The sequence below is a fragment of the Episyrphus balteatus genome, chromosome 2, assembly GCF_945859705.1.
Source record: "Episyrphus balteatus chromosome 2, idEpiBalt1.1, whole genome shotgun sequence".
NCBI lineage: Eukaryota > Metazoa > Arthropoda > Insecta > Diptera > Syrphidae > Episyrphus > Episyrphus balteatus.
The window spans coordinates 85,255,204-85,277,253 of record NC_079135.1 but is presented as its reverse complement, the minus strand read 5'-3'; the positions used below and the strand labels follow the sequence as shown (position 1 = coordinate 85,277,253).

Sequence of the window (22,050 nt, the reverse complement as noted above, 5' to 3'; positions counted from 1 at the left end):
CTTTTGTCGTTTAGGAAATACAGAGGTGGGCCATATTACCTACATGGGCCAAATTTTCCACTATTTCTCTATTCTTCTCAGAAATTTGCTTGGTAATCGCACTCATACATTCAACATTCTTAAGCATCTTTGCAAGATTTTCTGAATGCGATTTTTACTGCTTTATAAATGCTTTTGTATTCTCCATCAGTTCAAAACTTTCAGACTTATCTTTTAAGAAAGCTGGATAATACTGGTATGAATGCTCTGATATTTCTATGTTGGTGTAGATATTGCTGGTGGTTGTACTGTTAAACTCAAAACATTGTTTCCGGAAGCTAAGCAACAATCCGCTTAAGCGAGAAAATAGAAAAAAAACTTGTGCGATACCGAAGTTGGCACTAACTTTTTTTTCCTCTTAACACCATCGAGTATACAAACATCATACATAAGTACTTATCTTGTATCTTTTTATGTCTACGCACGGTACATTTATTAAGTGCGTGCGTAGGTATATTCTTATTTCCATAATTATTTTTTTAAATTGAATGCAACAAACAAAATTGGGAAATATTTACATGATAAAAGTACATAATGCGAACATATTACCCCCGTGCTGACACATAAGTTAAGTAATTACCGTAAATATCTTGCAAAGCTATTACAAAAAAAAAATCTACTCCAATTTTTTATCAATTTTTTTCCAGCATAAATCAACAAAACATCTATTGTCTTTTTTTTCATATAAGGTCTTGAAGATTGCATCAAAAATGTATGCTTATTAAGCTAAACAAAATAAAAAACAAAACAAAAAAGTGGCAATCTCTGTAACAAGTCATTCCATAACGCAAGCAACATAATTCGGGGATTTATTTTTATGAGCTTCTCAACATTCATTCAATGAGCCGTGTGAGCAATTTGTATATGCCTACATACTTCTTATTTCATGTAGATATAGTGTATGTATGCCCTTAACTTTACGACAAGCTTATGAAGTTCACTTAAGCGCACAAAAGAATCTTTATGCAATTTTGTTTGCCGGATATTAATTTTTATACAAACATCCAATCCTTCCTGAAGGAGACTGAAGAATAATAACAACACATACACACACATCAATATAACGTAGAAGTATAGCATATACAAGCGAAAAAAAAATGCCAAGAACACTGAATTAGATTTTTTGAATCATTTGTAAGAGTGTCCTCCTTCCATCTTAGTCATATATCTACCATCTTCACCAAACTCAACTGCCAACATCTTTTCCTTACACCTTCCTTTTCAATTGTGTAGATAAATGTATACTAACACTCTTCCTTAAAGGAGCTCGAGCTCCAACACAAAATAAAAAAAAATTGCAACCTTAGCAAAAAAAAAAAAGTATAAAGAAAAGGAAGGCGAAACAAAAAAAAAATGATATTTACATTCCGAGCATAGAACGAAAGGAAGCAAAATTGTATCATTTTGTTTAAACTCCTTTAAATTGCCCGGGAATAATGATAAATGCAAGTCGACGTGCGAAAAAATGTCCTTAAGGCAAAAACGTGTACGTGAATTGTCAAATAATGTTTGGCCTTATTTTTGTTGACATTCTTGTTCACCATTGGATTTGACATTTAGATAACATTAAAGGCGACAGATTCATGAGGGCCATATATTTTTCATCCTTATTCGCAAAATTCTTCAATTATTCCAAAATTTGCTTTTAAGTTTGTTTTTTCTCGTTTTTTGTTTTAATTTCTTTGTGTTTAAAGTTTAAGCAAATTTAATATTTCAATAAGCAAAAAAAAAAAAACTTTTGAACATTTTTAAGAAAATATAATTGCCTCTAGATTTTTTCTCAATTCCGCCCTTGTTCACATTCCTTTAAAATTTCCTTACATATTTATTTTATTTTTTTTTTTTTTTTGTTCCTTCAGTTTTGTATCCTAACAAAAATGGTTTTTTTTTTGTTGTATCTTTGCTCAATTTATAAAGGTGGTAACAGACAGAGGCATGTTTGGTTTGGCATGCTTTCATAACACCGTATAGAGGCCGCGGAATTCCGCTTATGTAGCACACAAAAGGTACGTGATTCGAAATAACCAAAAACACTTACCTTGTAAATTATAAATTAGAACAAAAAAAAAAAAAAGAAAGAAAATCGAAAAAAAATAGTAGGTTGTTAAACAAGAACAAAAAAATATATATATTGAACAATATTCAAAATTTTGGCCCCAGGAAGAATTCCAAAATCAACAAATAAATAAATGGAATAATATTTGTGTATTGAACTGTTTAACAAAAAATATGTATATAAAAAAGAAATTGGGGGGTAATGTTTACATTTTTTAATAGTATGTGTGTGTTTATACATATTTCGATTTCATCGTGTTTAGAAGAAACTTATTGTTTTGATGAAAGAAAAAAAATATATTTATTTATTCGAGTAGAAGAATAAACATTATAATTTATTATTATGTTCGCAATTATGTACGTTAACATCATTTTGAAAAAAGGTACAGACAATTATTCCAGTCCTTACAATGTATTTATAATTGTTGCAGAATTAAAGGATGGATTTATTTTCCTTAACATTGCTATCTTAAATTTTTTTTAAAACTCTCGTGAAGGGCTTTTTTATTTTAATTTTTTCTGGAAAAAAAAAACTGCTATAAAATTTTAATAAAAACAATATACAAATACATATTTTCGGATCAAAGTCCCGAAACAAGTTTATGTTTTCAGCTAATAGAATAACAAATTTATTTTTTTAAGATTTTCGAAAATTATCCAAGATTTTCGAAAATTATCCAAGGGGTAGCCCTTGTCTAAAAATTCGGATTTTTCAAAATTTTTCTCCAAATCCATCAAAAATGACATCAAAAGAAAGGACTCTTTAGACTTTATTCATAACTGAAAACCAAGAGTTTGTTGGAGTTCGGGTTGCTGAGTTATTTGCATTCGAAATATTTTTTTTTTTCCGGAGGCAGATATTTTCGAATCAAAGTCCCAAATATAAGATCACAGTGAACAGGCCTATGCATTCAGCTAAGAAAATTACAAATTAATTTTTTTAAGATTTTCGAAAATTATCCAACATTTTCGAAAATTATCCAAGGGGTACCCCTTGTCTAAAAATTCGGATTTTTCTCCAAATACATCGAATAATACATCAAAAGAAAGGACTCTTTACACTCTATTCATAACTTAAAACCAAAAGTTTGTAGGAGTTCTGGTTGTTGAATTATTTGCAATCAAAATACATATCTATGTACATTATTTTTGACAAAAAAAATTTCAATTACCGATTTCAAGTAAAAATGTTCTTTAAATTTTAAAGACTTTTTTTCAAAGGATTTTGAACTGAAAGCAAAGTTCATAATATTATAATGAATTAATGTGTAACAAAAAATTTTTAGAAGCACTAAATTTTAACACTAAATTTGGAAAAAAAAATTAAATTTTATAAGAGTTTTCAAATATTAAAACAATTTTCACTGTATGAAAACTCACTTAAAATATTCAAGAGTTTTCAAATATAAAAAAAAAAAATTAAAATTCCAATTTTAAGAATTGAATTGAATTGGTACCTACTTAAAAACTAACTTTCAAAAAAATGAATGGCCCATTTTGTAGGAATTGATTTTTTTAATTAGCAAACTGCTTTGTTTACAAAATTTTGGTACACTTCAATATTGGGTGCAAATACTAAAAATTTAAAAACTGAAAAAATAAATTCTTTGAAATTTGGTTAGGTCATCTACAAGTAAAGTGAGAAATAAAAAAAAAACGTTTCTACAGGTACAATGAATAACGTTTCGAAAATTATTTCTTTTTGCATTCGAAATTAGTCCTAATTCCGGCAAAATAATTACAATAATTTTTCAATGTAAAAATTGTTTATTTTTTTTTTTACTTTTTTGTTTGAAATTCAAGGATTATTTGTCTTTTATCATATGACTATGTTTAAATTAATTTAAATACGTTATGAAAAAGTGTATTCAAAATTAATAGAGAAAAGCCCAACTTAAAAAATCAAATAAATTTTGTCGGTTAACTTTTTGGCCCGAATAACTTCTATGTGAGTCTATCTCAAGCATAGTCAACCATCTGTACCTCGGGTATGAACTTTAACAATTAATAAGAGCAAGAGCCCATGAATGTATTTGCTTTCATTTGATTCATATTCGCAAATACTTATTTCCGAAAGTTGGGTCACTATGGTGTATACGTACTTTTTTTTAAATAAAAAAAAAATTGAACCATTTATATAAAAATTCTATTGCTGACCAATTAATCGAAGCAATTTTTTTTATTATGGTTGATAAAAAGTATTTTAGTTCTTTTTTGGCTGGAAATTTTTGTATACAAAAGTCGTTCTCAAGATAACTCTGGTTAGTTTTATTTGTTATAAATATTGGAAACTTGTCAATTACAAACAGGAATCAAACTATTATTTAGGTATATTCAAAATCAAACTCTCTCTTCATTAATTTTTAAAATTTAGTGACGTCACGTTTTTTTTATAGATTTAATAGTGAGTTTGGAACAAAAAAAAAATTGATCACTTTTAAATTTGTAAGTACCTTGCAGTTTGAACAAATTTACATTTTCATGAAAAACCATCATATTGTTTTTAAAATATCAATCCTTAAAAGCATTATTGTTCCTTTCCTTCCCTTATTTCCGCTTTATGTGTAAAAATATGTAAAAATGTATATCTTTTGATACATTCTAATGGAAAGTTTTTTTTTTCAAAATTGACCGTAATCATACATATACATAAAAATATGGAGTAGAGAAAAAAATCATTCACTTATACATAACATTAAACACTTTGAAACCATAACTCATAAAACGGAATTTAAAATATAAATGTTGATGTGTGTATTTAAATTTTGTAGCCTTTTTTTCTTATTTACATATATTTTTTTTTACATTTACACACATACTGCGCAAGACATTTTATAAATCCCAGAATTTACAAGAGTAGTATACTTTTTTTTATTAAATACCCAAATGAAAAGTTTCAAACTAATTCATCCATGAAGGATGTGTACAATATGCACGGGCATCCGTTTTGTGTGAAATATTTTCGATTCCTTCTTCTTTTTTTTTAATGTAGGTGTAGGAAGGCTAGTACAAAATTTAACCCAAAAACAGAAACATTGATTATAAGGATTCAAACTAAAAAATTAAACCTAATTCATACTATCCTAATCTACACGACATGTTGAATAACAAAAAAAAAATCTATTAAATCAAAACCATAATGTCCAGAAAAAATTCCAACATATATACAAAAAAACATATACCTAAGGCGATTCAAACAAACATAAACATTTATCCATGTTTTTTTTTTCCTTATATTTCTCTATATATATGTGGGTATCTCTAATCCATATAAAAACAAAAATTAATCAGACAAAAAAAAAAGGAGCAAAAAAAGGATAAAGAGGAATATTGTATAAACGTACATAAAGCTAAAAAGGACGATTTAAAATGTAAATTCCCAGTTAGTTTACCAAGCATTCAGACTTTGTATGCGGATCAAAAACAACAACAAAAAAAATAAAAGCTTTCAAGATATTAGCGGTTTTTCCAAAAGAGAAAACGAAAATACACTAGTGGTTCAAATCAGCTTCAAAGGGGTTTTTCCGAAAACTGAAGCTCTTTATATACAAAACTTGATGTTTGTTTTATTTATTTCATTTGGATTTGCTTTGAAAGATGGCAAAGTCCTTTTTGAGTATTAATCGAAAATAAATACAAAAATAAAAAAATATTTTTTTTCTTGACCATGTTTTTAGTTATGTGCTTGTATGGTACACTAGTGGTTGGTTAAATAGATCTTTATTTTATTTTTTTTTTTTTTTTTCATATTAAAAAAAAATCAATAATATTGAAATTTTAAGGAATTTATACTTGAGTGGAGGGAAACAGCGAAGGACTAAATTCATATACTATGTGTTTATTTAAGTAGCTCTATATAGCTTGTTACTTTGAGATAACATTATGCATTAAAATATTCCAAAATATACACATGGACTCTTTTTTTTAGTAAAAAAAAAAAAAAAATTTGAGTGGATTTATTCCTTTGATGTGAAGTATTCGAGAACAAAATGTTGCTTTGAATGATGATAATTTTTTAGGACAAAGTTTAGAGCATTTATGCTCTTCTGAATTGTATTTCCAATAAGCATTTCTTTATAAAATGATATGGCTTATAAATGGTTACAAAGAACATGTCTGTAAATAAACATAAATTAGGACTTTCGAATAGTTTGTATGAGTATTTGAGTAACCTTATGAAGACCAAAGGCTTTTGGTTGACATATGAAAAGTAATTTAAAAATATTTTAAGGCGTTATTGAAAAAATGTTTTGAACGGGAACGGGTCGTTATTCTGCATTCCAAAATTCTGTATGACCAAAATTCTGTATAAGAATAAAAAAATCTGTATGAACATAATTCTGTATTCTATTATTCTACTTTTCTATTATTCTGTATTTCAAAATTCTGTAAATCCAAAATTCTGTTTTCAAAATTCTGCAAATCCATTAGTCTGCTTTTTTGGAATTCTGTATATTCCAAAAATATACATTTTTATCTTGCCTGTTGAACAATTTATATTCAATTAACAAATTTAGTATGACAGTGTATAAGAGCCGTTTGCTATGTGACGGGTTGGGGTCGAAATTCTGTATGGGCCAAAATTCGGATTTCAAAATTCTGTATTTCAAAATTCTGTATTTTAAAATTCTGTAAATTCAAAATTCTGTATTCTAAAATTCTGTTAAAACAAAATTCTGGATTTCAAAATTCTGTATTCTAAAATTTTGTAAATGATAAAAAAAAAATTGTTTTGATAATGAAAAAAAGTGCGCACTTTTGGAATACAGAATTTTGAAATCCGAATTTTGGCCCATACAAAATTTCGACCCCAACCCGTTTTTGAACATAAAATATTGAAAACCAAAAATCTATAACCAAAAAATCAAAAACCGGAAATATTGGATCCATGTTTACAAAATTTCATTCAATATTCTCCGAAACTGCATAGCAATTTTTAATATTTTTGGACTTAAGTGATTATTTTTTGAGGATTAAATTAATTTGCTTAACTGAGTCCAGACTTGTAGTTCAGAAATTGGTGTGCATTTTGATGATATTTTTTCATATCAACTTATTTTGTTCCAAAAATTAGTGTTATTATTAATTTCTAACAAAATTTTGAAAAACAATTGTATACATTTTTTAAAAGTTTAAAAAAGCTTTTATATGCAAGTTTTTTCAAGCTTGATTCTCTAAGTAGAATTTCAAGATGGTTTTAAGTAACGTTTAAAAAAATTGTAACAGACTGCTTCTGACTCCACATTTTGAAGAGTTTGAAATATAATATGCACAGCTAGGTGGCATAAACTTGCTCTTAGAGTTCAAATTGATTAGTTAATCAAAAATTTGTATGTTCAAATTAAGTAAATATAGGAAATTCGTTTAACTAGCTAGCTTTTCTAGCAAAATGCACTCATTTACAGTTCTAGAGCGTTCCCGGGAACACATTTTAAATATTATTGTCCTTTTATTATTGTCTAAAACGAAATATTTGAGGGATTAAAGAAGCCTTGTTTTTAAATAATATTATAAGAAAAAAAAAATACATTTTTTACCTATCTAAATTCATATCAAATTTAATTTATGTACGCTAAATTCTTGAAGAATACTGTACATATTAAAGTGGTGTTAATAAAAGAAATAGGTTCCATAAAATATTTCATTTTAATCTCTTTTTAATCCACTTGAATTTCAGATTTTTTGAGTTATAGATATGTTCCAGGAACGCTTTTAATAAGTAAATTTAATTTAAGGAAATAAAATGAAATGAACACTTTTTGCATTTAATGATGTTTTTATTAAAAAAAAAAAAAAACAATGCCTGTGTTCCGTCATGATGAGTTGGACATGATGAGTTGTCCCATTATGGGTTGTCCGATGATGGGCTGGATCGACCCCGCCTGGAAATCAAATTTTCCACCTTCATAAACCTGAAAATGACTCTTAAACATAAGATTTTATAGTTTTTATGTCATTTTTATTCTAAAGTACCTAAGATTAAGATTAAAATTAAGATTTTAATTTTAATATAGTTTTAAATAAAAATTTAAACCTTCAAATTTAATATTTTCTCTATCTTTTTTATTGATTAATTTGTATCTACCTTTTTTTTAATTTCAGAAACATTTTCACCGAACCTCACTATTAATTAAGGCATTTAATCATAAGTTTCGACTGGATTTGGAGTTGAATTCGTAAGTACTCATAAAACAATAGAATTTTTGTTAAACAAAAAAAAAAAAAATAAAAAAAAACACAAAAGATTTTAAGGACATTACGTTGGCACTTACACACAAACGATAACACAAATCACAAACACACATAAAAATAATCCCATTCAGCCAAATTATTTGTATTATTTGTATTTTTTTTTTTTTTTTTTTCAATGAAACAAAAAATAAAACAAAAAAATAATATGTATGTCCTTGGTTATCTTAATGAATGAGAAAATTAAGCTAGTACATATAACATCCCGACTAAAATATTACCATGAAAAACCAACTAACAAAAAAAAAATAATTTAAAAAAATTCATAAAATATTTAACAAAAAAAAATATCCTTTGAACTAAAAAAAAAATAGAAACATATAGCGACATAAAAAAATAAAACTTATTCAAAAAAGGATAACTAAAAATAATTCCGTCTACAATGTCTAGACAAAAGAGTTTGATGTTTGAATATAAATATGCATGTTCCCATATATGTGTCGTTAAATTAAAAAAAAAAAAAAAAACAAAAACAAAAAAAAAAAGAAATGTCATGTACCAAGCACAACATGCGAGTTCCTTGATGTGTACTTGTATCATTTATATATATCTACTTCTATGCTTATATATAGATACATATATTTTTTTTATAATATAAAAAAGCGTTTTTAATTTGGTATACAAAAAAGAATATAATTATTCTGAAATAGTGTGTTGTGTGTTGGCGGGTTGGTACCTACATACAGATTTGTGTGGTTATGTATATAGAATTTATTCATCTTAAGGATGTAGTTTGAATATAAATGGCATTCATCATCATAATGAAGATGTCATAATTCACACGTTAATGCTTTTGTATATGTATATATAATATACTTATATGAGCTCTGTCTTATCATCGTCTGCATAAAAAAATGAAATAAGAGAGCTGAGATTATACGAAGCAAAGAAAAAATAATTATGTTCTACTCATACGTTCAGTGAACTTTCTTTTGCTAGAAGAAAGTTAAAGAGTATCACAAATACACACAGACACATTCAAACGAGAAAATTATACAAAAAATATAAATTAAATTTTGTCCTTATTAAAAATAAAATAAGTAGAAAGTTCAACCTCTGGAAATTGGACATTCCAATGTCCTCATCCCTTAGTGTGGCGTTGATTTCAGTTGAGATACATTTAGTTTAAGAGTTTTCAATAATTTCCAGTAATGATCCTTATTTCTTTTAAATTATGGCAAATTTAGAAAAAGATTGAATATATCCTCAACTATCATTTTCAACCATATCTTTCCACTTCTGACACTTGAAGAGGTACTTTATTTTTTATTTCAAATTGTTCCCATCCTTTTAAAAAGTTGTTCCCATCAACCCTTACCATAAATGGTAGCATTTTGTCGAAGTTTTGAGTAGACTTATATTATCTCCTAAAATTAAATGCTCCTTTTTTATCCAAATATACTTTCTACTCACCCTCTAAACTTTAGTATAAATTTTATTCATAAGTATCTCTAAACATAGAAATTTACAACATTTCGTTTTCAGTATAAACGATAAGTTTTAGAGAGGTTTGATGGTATTTTTCCACTCTTCAATTTAACTCCCTCTCGTTATCTATTTTTAAATAAAAAAAACCAAACAAAACTCAAGTAAAACAGATGAATACAAAAAGAAAAAAAAAAAAAAAAAAAACAAAACACATAAACGAATTTACTGAATGCTGAAAATTATGTTTGCAAATAAACCCTCGTCGTTGTTGTGCCGTATACGTATAACATCTGTTTGCAATCACTTTCCATTTTCACACTTAACCGTCATTCACGGCAATCCTTTTGCGAAACCTCCTCCATCAAACGGTCTTCTTCATATCAAAGAAGACTCCACAACAAATCCAAACCACTCCCGCCATTCCTCTCTAAACACCAATTTTTTGAACTTCCTTTTCAATAATCATAATTTCAATTTCAATTTCAATCAGTATTCAATTTATATAGGCATGGTATCAAAATGAGAAAAAAATTCTATATATATAAAAACAGATACGATGGAAATTCCTATACGATTTGTTGTGTGTAGGTACAAATGTTTGTATAAAAGTGTAGGAGATGTATGTATATGTTTATGTATGTATATTTTATATTATTCTTCGTTTGTTTTACAAAAAAAAAGACAACACGCACACGTTGCCCTATAAAAAAAAAAATCACATAAAAATCGAAGGCTTTTTATTTTATGTCAGTGCAAAACGCAATTTATAAATATTTACGAGCACGATTGTTTTATTTTTGGTTTTTTTTGTTTTTGTATATTTTGTTCAATTTTGTATATTTTCACAAAATAAATACATTTATACAGTAGTGTTGAAGAATATTTCTCAGTTTTTTTTGGTACAGTAGAAAAAAAAATTTGAAAGATTTACACTGAGGGAAAAACTTGAAAATATCAAAGATTTTATAATTAAAAAATTGTATTTAAATATAGTAAAAACTTCTGCACTAAAATACAAAGAATGATCTCCAAGAAAGCACTCCATAGAAAATAAAATTAGATTCTGTATGCGCAAAAAAATTATACAAATAAAAACAATACAAATAATAAATGTCTGATACCTGCACTTATGACTGTTCTGAAACCAAATAGAAAAAAAATCTATGGCAACTATTTCATAAAATGTTACCTTTTTTTGTTCAGTGTATTTTTAATTTTATCATTTTACAATTTCGTTCACCACAAATTTTATCAATTTCGTTTTTTTATAATTTTCTACATAATCCAGTCAAATAAGGGTTTAACCTCGGAATGAATGCTAATAGAAATTTTTTGTCCGCAAAATAAGGACTTGCGGACATGAGATTTTTTTAGATTTTTGACATAAGTTATAGAATATCCAAAAAGAGATAGAAACAAAAAAATTAGCCTATTAGCTCTAATTTCAACATTGTACCAGGATGTTTTTTGGTGTATTATCCCAAAATTCCATATTTTCTCAAAAAATACCATTTTTTCATAGATATGAATGTTTTTTGCATTGCTTTCTCTTGATTCTTCATGATAATGGACATGAAAAACTTCATGCAAAATTTTGTTCCTCTACCAAAACTTTTAAGGGTTTTTCGGTAGAAAGTTTGCAATTATTATAAAAATATGGGTTGACAGATGAAAATCAGGTATAACTTTTTTCAGAGACGTCAGATTGCCTTGATTTTAGATTTTTTGGAATCAGCATTGAAAAATACCTTGAAATCATGTATCATATGTGTAATAATACCATCGTCTATTTTTGCTAATTTTGAAAATCTCATTTTTCGGTGCAAACTGCAGTTTTGATTGATATATTAACGTGCATTTTTAGAAAAAAAATTTTCAAAATCGTTAGAGCCGTTTTTTAAAAAAACAATTTTTTATAAATAATTTTTTGGAAAAAAAGTTTAAAAATAAAATTGTAATGCCATTTTGTAGAAATCACTAATCAACATCTAAAAACAAAATTTCAAAAAAATTCAATGTCCCGTTTTCGAAAATTTCATTTTTCAAAAAAAAATTTTCAAAATTTTTTTAAAAATCCAAAAATTATTTTTTTGGAAATTTTATTTTTGGTTTATATTTAAATTATATAAATGCTTCTTCACAAAAAGTTTCGTTGAAATCGAATTAGAAGTTTCGGAGATATTCGAATTTAAAAAAAACGGTTCTATGGCAGGTACCGTTAATAATGATTTTCAAATAAAAAATTTTTCATTGAAATATAGACCTTAGCGTAAAACTAACATTTGAATTTTTTAAACAAAATCGTTGGAGCCGTTTTCGAGCTATTTTAATTTTACTAAAATCCGTATATGACAAGTACCGTTATTTTTGGTCCAAAAAAATTAATTCCAAAAACCCCTCTGGAGAGTCGCCAAATAACGCTACATACCAAGTTTGACATTAATCGGTCCATCCGTTTAGGCTGTAGCTCCTTATACAGACAGACAGACAGACAGACAGACTGACAGACTGACAGACAGACTGACAGACAGACAGACGGACTTCCGGGACCCACTTTTTTGGCATTGTCTACCATCGTAATGTCATGGAAAAATGTTATCTCAACTTTTTTTTTGTACGAATGCATAACTTGATATATAGTACCTATATCGCAAGTAAAAAAATATTTTATGATAAATTTTAAACACCTGTATGTGGAATAAAAATAATCTATAGGAACGTAGGTGCGCGTTTAAAGAGGATTTCAAAATGGATATAGTTTTTATCGTATTGTTGTTAGGAAGTTATTGGTAGACACCAAAAAGCAAAAAATTCATATTATTTTTTTAATAAATTAATTTTACTGAATTATGTTAAGTTTTTTTACATTACTGCCACAAATGCAAGAATTCAATCGGTTTTTTGTAAGTCATATTTTACAATAATTTTTTTAATACATTACCATTAAAAAAATGTCAAAACTGGTCAATTATTGTATAAAATTATATAAAAAAATTTCTTGTTTATTATATATTAAATTTTTTAAAAAATGTTAAAAAAGGTTTGCCAATTAAATAGGTAAATTAAAAATAGTTTAAAAAAATTCATTGATTCAATTTCAAAAAATTGATTTTGGAAACAAAAAAATTATGTTTAAGAACCCAACAAATTTGTTTGAAAAAGTTTCTTATTAATTATCAAAATATTTTGGTACAGAAATGTTCATTGAAATCAGTTGCGTCGCTTTTAGTCCATTGAAATGTTACAATGTTCCGAAAGTTTTCAATAAAAAAATTTTCAAGAAAAAAAAATTATTTTAGTTTTTCATATGAGGAAAACTAACTTTTTTGAACCCCTTGAAAACAATATAAGGCCAGGATTTGAAAAAATTCTTCAAAAAAAAAAAAATTTGGAGTGGACCACGCTAAACATTTATGGTATGAAAATAGATGTTGGCCGATTCTTATACTTATCCGATGTACCCACAAAATTTCATAAAAATCGTTCCAAAATTTTTTGATTGGGCCACCCTAACTATTTAGTGGTATAAAAATAGATGTTGGCCGATTTTTAGACTTACTCGATATACCTACCTACAAAATTTCATAAAAATCATTCCAAAAAAATATAGAAAATTTTTTTGGTTGGACCACCCTAACCATTTTATCAGGCTTCCCGACATACACGAAAAATTTCGAAAAGATCGTTCCAAGAAAATATAAAAAAATTTGGCTGGACCAATTTAGAGGTACCTATGAAAAATAGATGTTGGCCGATTCTCAGACCTACCCGATATGTGTACAAAATTTCATAAAAATCAGTCCAGCCATTTCGGAGGAGTTTGGTAACAAACACTACGACATGAGATTTGTATATATTAGAAGATTAAGGACTAATAAACGTCCTGTGTTTCCGGGCACGAGTGTCAAAAGCATTACTGCCAAAAATGCAAAAAAAATTCAAAAAATAACAAATTTTTTTGATTTTGGATTTATAATTAAATTGTAAGAAATTTCTAATTTTTTTATAAGAAATTCTCTACTATTTCTCAATTTCATACCAAATGTTATACTTTGTTTTTCTTGAAAAAAATTTCAAACCTATTAAATAATAAAAATCATTTCAAACGCCCTTTCTATAATTTAAACTATCATCCCTTACATAGAATATGTCACATTTCATAAGGGTTACCTTTTTTATGTTAACAACAAATTTCAAACAATGACCAAAAAACAGACTCAAATTTGGCTTCTGACAAAATTCTACCAATAAATCATATTTAAACAAAGAAGACCTTATATTACTGACACTCTTACAACAAATAACTGTAACCAAGACATCAGTGTTTCACACGAATTTATTGCTTTTCAGCTAAATTTGAATAGGCTCGTCACTGATGACGACAACGCCTTCATCTGCTTATCATAAAACATTCCACATTACACACAATGGTATGTCTACCCTACATACATACAAACAAATGTAATGCATACATGAATATGAATGAAAATTCGCCTTCCATACGCGCGTGTTACATGTCAACTTCCCCGATTAAGTGATGAAGTTCGTTTTAATGGCGCCGCCGATAGCAAACAAGAAAAAAAACAACAACATAAATTCATACAACGCAAATAAGAACTCACGAACTTATACAAATTGATTTGTCACTCTCAAGAGTCTGGTAGAGAGGTTGGCGAATCAGAGTCCTTTTTGAAAAAGGATTTAAATTAATTCATTTCGTAATAGCTCCGATGTGTATATGCCTACAACACCTTCTTTCTCTCCCCCCCCCCCCCCCCCCTCTTCATCATCATCATCCCATATACAAAAAAAATTATTATCAACCTCGGCGATATTCGGATTCAAATGTAAATGACAAGTAGACATGGTAAATGGCAGTAAAATAATAAAAACGAAAATAAAAAAAAATATATATATATAAATTAAGTTGTTATTATTACGCCATGTTTACATGAAGCATTGTTCTTTGCTGAGATTTAATAAAAAAAAAAAAAAAAATGAATTAATAAAAAAAAATAATTCGATGGAATTGTTTGGTTGTTTTTCGAGGAATTTATTCGAAGATACAAAGGAATACGCATCCCAACGACCAACAACCGTTACAATATCCCCGATGGCGGAACATATAACAATTATTATTTTCCAATAAACTGTCTTCGAGCTACCGTGCCCGTGCGTCGTCGACAAAAAAAGGCAATAATAATGATAATTCACTCTGTGTAAAGGACTCCATTGGGATATATGAATCTCCAATCGAATTGTTTTTTTTTTTTTTGTTTTTTATTTGTGTACAAAAAATATATAGGAGTGGTATGTAATAACTTAATTCCTGAAGTATTTATCATGGAGTACCTACTATATTTAAAAATTTACATGAATATTTCACTTGATGATGTGTGGTGAATGGTCTTATTGTATGATCTGTACGCTGCAACTTTACACACTTTTATATACTTACATACGATGGTACTTAATTTCAGACCAAAACAGGGATTCATCCATCAAGTCATTCAGTCAAGAGAGTAGCTTGATAACTAGCTAGCTGCTTCCATTTCCTGCTCATTTGACCCATACAGAACGACTGTAAAGCTAAAGTTATTATGCAGAACTTATCGTTGGATTTTTTGAGAAAGGATTTAATTGCTAAAATGCATTCTTAGATCAATGTAGTGGTTTTCAATGGAAATTCTGCGGTCTATAATCGATATGAGTTAAAACCAAAGAATAAGGCCGAAACTAAAAAAAAATATGTTTTTGAAGTTCTTAATAGTGTTCAACACATAATTCAACATCAATATACCTTTTTCAAAAATCCTTTCATCGATCAATCATAGGTTCAACCGAGAGGGACAGATAAGATTTATGCGAAAAGAATTGACCCTAGTATAGCTTTACTGGTTTTAATTTCTTAAACGTTTGATTTCCTTGAAAAATCGGACTCCAGTCCAAAGTCTCATTTAAACTATTATCCTTTTTCCGACTATTGTTAAAATGAATATTACCTACATAATTTAATTTTTCTAATAACATCTCGTTCTCATAACACCGCATTTATTTCCTGGTAGTGAAATCACACTGTAGGAAAATTCCAATCTGGAGAAATCAGCCAAAATGGACACTCAATCCTACTATTTTTTTCTTACCCACTTTGACCTTAGGAACTCGATACGTTTTCGAGATATGATTTTTCAAAGTTTTTTGTCTTTGTTTTTCCCAGGATACTTAGGTCCATTTTCTTCACTCGGAGTTGAACAAAACTTGAGAATTTTTATATTAAAGTGTTCGGGCTATATCTTGAGTAATAAACGATCAATTTGAATAGAAGAACCGGCAACAAAAAATTTTCATAGTGAAAGAAAAAATCAAAATCTTTCGAATCCTCGTAACCTTACGTACATTCTCTGGAAAAGATAACAAGATACTTTTCCTCAAAATTTATAGAAAGTTACAACGATATGACCATTTTTGACTCTTTTTGTTTCTTTTTGAGTTTTTGTCTATAACTTGAAAAGCAAGCCGAATTTGAAAATTTTTATTGAGAATTTTTTTGTAGATAATTGAATTTTCTATCGATATGCATCCTTTTATAAAAGTTAAAATTAAAATATTGTAAGAAACTTAAGAAAAACTATTCAAAAAAGAGAAAAAAATTACATTTTTGAAGTTTTTACTAAATAGTCTATTTTTATCCTTTTAAAATTAATAGATATTAAACGTATAAAGGTGATACTTTATCTTTCAAAAAAAGTCTCAAAAATTTAATAGGACTAAAATTGAATAAAATATGGTCTTACAAAATCTACTATTTTTGGTCTGTTTTTAACCATTTCTCTTTAACACATTTTACAAGTGGTAATTAAGAGTTTTGTATTTTTGGTTTGATTTTCGGCTTTTCTGGGCACAAATCTATACCTACGAATTTTTTTTTTTTTATTTTTTATAAACTAGTTTTATTTTTGACACATTGACTTATTACAATACTTTAATATTGCAATACTTTAAGATGGCATCTACTACAACTAAACTCAACCAGTCTCAAGATAGGAGCTGTTCTGTTTGGTTGAGTTCTTTTTCCACTTACGTACCCTACCAGAGTCATGATTTTCACCTATTTTTTTGTTCCTTTGATATAAACTCGAAAACTTTTCGGGCCTTGAAATTGATAAATAAGGAATGGGTATCGATTTAATATCCCTATACCTACATGGATTTTAACACATTAGGTGCAAGGTTGTCAGTTTCAGCTGTTTTATTGAACTTATTAAGCTTGGACTTTGTTCATTTGATCCAGGTCGGTGGGACGTGTCTCTATTTGTTCAACTATCCATAGAACCTTTGCAAGCTGCAAAATATTCAAAATACTGAATAAAACCACTTTTTCCCTTGTACAAGTTTAAAGTTCTTTGATTAAAAAAAAAAATTAAACTTTTATGTGTTATGTTAATACTGATAGACTTATCCTGAAGAGCGAAGTTCATGCACATTGTTTTTCACACCTTCATTCCTGTACCAACTTTAATTAAAAAAAATCCACTAATTTCTTTTTATAAATTGACAAAAAAAACTTATTCCTTATTAGAAATATATTCAAATTAAAGATCAGCAGCGAACAAAAAAAAATTCTACATTCAAATAAGTTTCCTGGAAACATAACGATGAACTTAACACAAAAGCTCAAAATTGAAAAAAAAAACAAGAAAACTTTTTTTTTTCAACACAAATTTCTATTAAAATAAATTACATCTCATGGGAGAATGGTTTCATGCTTTTTACAAAAATTAATCGCACTACTATCTGCTTCTGGCGTGTATACGAAAGAGGACAGAACCCTTAGTGCGGAACAGAGGGTTCATTGGGTGTATCTGTATATACTGTGTTTGTGTTGCTGCTGCTGTATTGTCCACACTTAGGCACTTATAAAATTTCAATTCTTATTATTTCTTCATTAAGCTTGATGTTTTTTCAATTTATTTTTCTCCCTCTATCGTTTTGTGTCTTCAAAAAAAAAAATTAGAGAAAAAAAAAACGAAAGTTCTTCAGTTCACCCAATGTCCCTACTGAATTTAACATTTTAGAAGGCCGAAAGGTGATGCGTATAGGATGTTGTAGTACACAAAACTCTACACAGCTAAACTTATTCCAGAAGTGTCCTTTTTTTTGGGGCAATAAAAACTCACTTATCCTTGCCTTAATCTCTGGCAGTCCCCATTTTATACCTTCATCGACTAAAAAGTTTTTTATTATTATTTTCATTTTTTTTTTTTGTTGTTGTTGTATTTTTATTCCATAAATTATCCCTCAAAATATGAATTTATTCCCCGGATGAAGAATTCCATTAATTTCAAAAACAAAAAACAAGAAAAAAAATATTTTTCTTCTCAAAAAAATATTTCTTCCCACACCTGACTCTAGAAACAATAAAAAGGATTTAGCACAGTTAAACTGAAATGAATGATATTCAACCGACAAAAAAAAAAATGTTTTATATTGAAAGGGTTGAGTAGGTACTGTAATTGTAAAATGTTGTCTTGTAACGAAACTCGTGTATTTTTTCTTAAAAAGCAACAGTAACAAAAACAAAAAAACATTTAAACATTCTTAATAAAAGAAAAAAAGAAGAAGGATATGAAGTAAGTTTTTATATTAAAAAGAAAAGAAATTGAAGCGGGGACGTATTACACATGAAGGGGCCTTACATATGGAAAAGGTTGCAGACGCAGATGATTTTAACTTTCTCTATAGAGCGATTTAGTTTCGTATGTGATGAGTTATTTGACCATGTGATTACTTAATTAGAGATTTTTTAGAGAATTTTTTTCTCAAAAATTGGAATTTTCTCAAGCATCTCTGATTATTAGTTTCGTGTCAAAATATTTTTGTGGACATTTTGATCAAAACCAACATTATTAGATTAATGAAGTTTAAACAAGCGTCTTTGAGTTGATCTGTTCATCGATCTATAACTCTGAATCCTTGAAAAAGTTTGTTTGAAATTTGGTGTACTTGTTATTTAAGTAATTTAACAGATCCGTTTATTTTTTTTTACTTGCAGCATACAGTGAGGAGCGAAATTAGTCAAATGTTTTGCCTTTTTTGAAAAAGTTGATTAACTAAGTGTTGTTTACAAAAATGAAATCGTTTCATATTTTTAATTTGTTTAAAATACTTGAGTTTCTTATGTAAAAATTCATTAAATAATATTTTAAATTTAATTTTGTGAGATACCTATTTAACAAAAACTTGAAAATTTCAACCATTTTGAACACAGGAAGTTTCATTAACTTCCTGTGTAGCAAGGAGTTTTTAGAAGAAAAATTTAAATTTTCGGAGCCGTTTAAAAAAAATCTATTTTTTTTAGTAAAATTTTCGAAAAAATTTCACGAACCAAATTGAAAATATAATATTAATCGACAAAAAAAAAAAACAAAGTTTCAAACAAATTGACATATTGATTTTTCAAAAAAAAATTTAAATTTTACTTTTTAATCCTAAATTATATTTTATTTTTAATTTTTCTTTGTGTTAAAAAAAAAGTGACAAAGTCAAATATCAAGAAATTCTGCTTGTGCTTGTCTGTCTGTCCGTTTTTCTTTATCTCGACCTGCATCCCAAGCTGCTGGAGCAATTTGCTTTACTTGAAATTAAGGGTTCTGAGCGATTGTAGGCATCTGACCAAACTTGAAAGCTTTTTTTTCTCAAAAACTGCTGCTTAACTACCATAAAAGCAGTTTTTTTTTACTGTATGAATTTCTCGTAATACGAAAACCGTTAACCAGGTTGATGATTTTTTTTAAATTTTCTATTTGAGTGTTGATTAATATTTTATAGCAAATAGCTTATATTTTTTTTTATTCTAGAAATTTTTCATACCCACAAAAAATTATGATTTAAAAATGGCTGTAAAGAATTTCAATCATTTAAAAAAAATTCTTCCTACGATCAAACAATTGGCATGATTACTTACTACACCGAAAAAAAAAATTGATATAGGTAACAGCTATCAAATTAACATTTTTGAGTGACAAAAGTCGTCCAACAATTAAATTAAATTAAATTTTTAAAATTTTAGGTGGATAGTGAAAATTTCACTTTGACAATTAAAATATCAATGTTGACTAGATTTTACGTTTCAGTTTATTAGAATGATATTTTTGTCTTTATCTTTTTTATTATTTTAAGTATTTTTTTTTTCTTTTTTCAAAACATTACTGAAAGTGAATATTCTTTATAAAATAGTGGTGATATTATTATTTCTATTATAGATGATATAATTGTTTTGTTATTTTCTCCCAAACTATGTGAAGTAAAATCTTATTGCCGATCAAATTTTCTCAGTAAGCCATACATTTTACTTCGAAAAAACACAAAGTGCCTTTAAATAAGTACACTTTTCGAGTTTTTTATTAAATATTTTTCAATAATTTAATAATAATATTGTTTTGATATTTTATTTAGGTATCAAAAAACACATTTTATAAAGCATTTTTTGCTGATATTTAAAAAAATGTTAAATTGATATTAGAAACATGTAAAACGGTGTTAAATTAATTATAAAAACCATTTTTGTTTTAATTTCTTATTAAATTCAATAAAAAATTAAATTATAGTTGCTCCTTTTATTTTTCTTAAATTTTTCAAAAAAAGTTTTAACAACGAAACCACTTTTACCATGAGATCAAGTATATGCAACTCAATCGTCTATTGTTTTGCATTAAGATATAAAATTGAACCTAAGACTCTACTTTTTGCTATCCAAGCCACTATTTTCCTTGTCTCTTTTTTCGTAAATAGGCTGTTGGAGAATTATTTGACGAAATGCATTTTTGTGCATATTTGCTACAAAATGGCAGATAGAGCTCACCGTGTCGATGTCAAAAAATTTTAGTTTTCATAAGAATCAATATCCAAACAACATGTGACAAAATCGAACGAATTTGTCGTTTGAAGGACGAAATTTCCCAATTACCGTTCTAATAAGGTTAAGTAGGTACAAAAAAATTAAATCTGCTTGAAAAGTTAGTTTTAAGTTCCAATTAAAGCAAATTTGATTAGCATACAAGTACCTACAAGGTGTAATTTATCGTTCCTAAGGATACAGATTCAAAGACTGAAAAATTTGTTTTTTAGTAGTTTTATGAATTTTTGACTATACTACTTTCAAAACTCGGGTTTGAAAACATAAAAAAAAAAAACATTATTAAAAGCTCTCCAAAAAAACATCGGAACTACAAGATTTAAAAGGTTCAGTTTTTCAAACCTTTGTTAAACTTAAACTATACGTTGTCACTATTCGAGTAGAGAATTAAGATAATTTAATTTAACTACACTGGTCGGCAACGAAAAAAGAGCTTGAACCAAGCAATACTTTTCTTAAGGATTTTTGTGTGCTGATTCCGAATCCGAAGTCAAAATTTCACTGGTACGTCACGTTTTCGAAATATTTGAATATTAACACTTCAAAAACGCCTTTTTTTTGTACTTTTGGCGTTGAATTTAAACACAGTTTAATTTTTTTGTTCCAAAACTACTTATGCAATCTCCAAAACCCATATTTCATCCTTTTAAATATATTAATTTTTTAAATTATTTTTTTCTAAAAGATATTTGATATAGAAGTGCGTGATATCTCAAAATCCCGGCGGTTATGGTAACATTTATGGTTTTTTTGAAGCAGATTTGAAGTAAATTACAGTTTTCGACTCTTGATTTGGATAAAAAAAGCAAAATATTACGGAAAAATATTATTTTAGATCAAACGCCAAAAAAAATTTCATTCAAAAATAGTTTTTGAGGGTTTATAGCGAAAATAGTGATGAGCATAGCTCAAAAACTATAGACGTGTTGGAATAAATCTGTAAACAGTTTTGAATTCAGCAGACTCAAATTAATTAAAATCACCTTACAGAGTTCTTGCTCCCGACTTTTTTTGTTTTTTTGCCGACCAGTGTTATTAAAACTAATTTTTTTCTATGTCAGACTGAAGTTAAAACATGTAAGCTTCCCATCTGGAGCCCTTTCAAAATCGACTGAGTTCTTCATTATCCGGCCATGCATTGAAGAGAGCGACATTGACATCCTTAAACAAAAATTGTTTCTTTTCTTTTTTTCTTTCCTATTTTTTTTTCTAAGCTTGCCCAAAGTCTCTTGTCATAGTGATTTAGAGTTTCGATCTTTTGTATTGCGAACCGAAGAATAAGAAGTAGAAGGGAAAACGATGTCATAAAAAGGCATAACAACTAGAAATCGCCTTCAACGTCAACGCAAACTTATCATCAAAGG

General features: G+C 27.6%; 1 protein-coding gene across 16 annotated transcripts in view; it reads left to right on the top strand.

Moving 5' to 3' along the window:
• Nucleotides 1–22,050, top strand: part of LOC129909882 (disintegrin and metalloproteinase domain-containing protein 9) — a 480,905-nt gene that overhangs the window by 263,372 nt on the left and 195,483 nt on the right. For all 16 annotated transcript variants that reach the window (XR_008771453.1, XM_055987020.1, XM_055987014.1 and 13 more), the window contains one exon: nucleotides 8,197–8,270. Coding sequence is in view for 15 of the 16 variants with exons in the window: in XM_055987020.1 (XP_055842995.1) it covers nucleotides 8,197–8,270 (74 nt within the window). In the remaining variant the exon portion in view is untranslated. The remainder of the gene's footprint in view (nucleotides 1–8,196; nucleotides 8,271–22,050) is intronic.